We start from the raw sequence: 1,258 nt of genomic DNA on the forward strand, positions 1-1,258 counted from the left end.
AAAAAAAAAAAAAAAAAAAAAGATTGGAAGCATCCTATGATGAAAAGGGGAGGCAAAGCTGGGTGTAGGAAGGAGTGAAGGAAGAAGGCAGGGAGAGAGGGAGAGGGGGACACTCTGGATCATTCTTAGAGTACAGCAGAACTCAGTTCCAAACTCTTCCAAAACATCAGGAACTAACTTTGTCCACAGAGTCTCTGACGGGCCGGACGGGCCAAGGCGGGGCGCGGAGGGGAGCCGGGGGCGGGGGAGGGTCCCTCCAGCAGGCGCGAAGAAGCAGAAGGCAGAGAGCTCCTGGACGGTCAGTGCCGGGCCGGGGTCCCCCACGCGGACTCTTTTCCGCGGGGCTTCCGCCCCGTGGAGCAATTCGAGGTGGCCGGGAGCAGAGTGCAAAGCGGCGGCGCGCAGCGCCGTGCGCGGGGGTGCGCCTGCCCGGGCCCGGCCCGCACCGCCCTCCGACGGCGGGGGAGCTGGACATGCAACAGGTTTTTTGTTTTTCTTTTTTTTTGTCTCTGCATGTGTCTGTGTTTTTCTCTGCGATACACAGTGTTTCTTTTCTTTTTTTTTTTTTTTTTCATTTTCCCCCCTTTTGCAACTGCCCTGTAACAATAAAAATAAAAAGAGAGATGAGATGAGAGGCTTGCGGGGAGCAAAGAAGGCGCCGCCCGCGCGCAGCCCCCCGCCTGGCGTTCCCCGGCCCCGCGGGCGCGCACCCACCTGCGGCGGGGCAGGGGCGCGGGACGGCGGCGCTCAGAACCAGCTGGTGAAGTCGAGCAGTTCTTGCTCCTCGGGGCTGAGCGGGTCGTAGGAGGCCTCGTCGGAGGAGTAAGAGGAGACGGGCGAGCCCGCCATGGAGTTCATGTCGTGCGAGTAGCTGGGCGAGATGGTGGGCGAGAGCACGCCGGCCTGGAAGGCTGCGCTCACGGCGTCGTGCTCGTCCAGCAGCTGCTGCAGCGCGCGGATGTACTCGACGGCGGAGCGCAGCGTCTCCACCTTGCTCATCTTCTTGTTGGCGGCGCCGTTGGGGACGTGTTCGCGCAGGGTGGCGAAGCCCAGGTTGACGAGCTTGACGCGGTTGCGCTCGCGCTCGTTGCGCCGCGCCACGGCGGCGGGCTGCTGCTGCGGCAGGCTGTAGCCGAAGCCGCTGAAGTTGAGGCGCCGCTTGCAGCGCATGAGCTCCGGCGAGGCCGAGCGCTGCCGCTTGGCGGCCCGCGGAGCCGCCGCTGCCGCCGCCTTGGCCGCGGGCGAGGGCTGCGAGCCC

At 64.1% G+C, this 1,258-nt stretch overlaps 1 protein-coding gene across 1 annotated transcript; it reads right to left on the reverse strand.

Moving 5' to 3' along the window:
• Positions 1-577: 577 nt before the first annotated feature.
• On the reverse strand, positions 578-1,254 carry ASCL1 (achaete-scute family bHLH transcription factor 1; the record flags this gene model as incomplete). Its single annotated transcript, XM_026037034.1, has 2 exons — positions 578-597; positions 715-1,254. A coding segment is annotated over one exon (507 nt), but the record flags the coding sequence as incomplete, so codon positions are not given.
• Between the last annotated feature and the right edge of the window lie 4 nt (positions 1,255-1,258).

The sequence above is a fragment of the Nothoprocta perdicaria genome, unplaced genomic scaffold, assembly GCF_003342845.1.
Source record: "Nothoprocta perdicaria isolate Ctin4 unplaced genomic scaffold, notPer1 scaffold_1899, whole genome shotgun sequence".
Taxonomy (NCBI): Eukaryota; Metazoa; Chordata; class Aves; order Tinamiformes; family Tinamidae; genus Nothoprocta; species Nothoprocta perdicaria.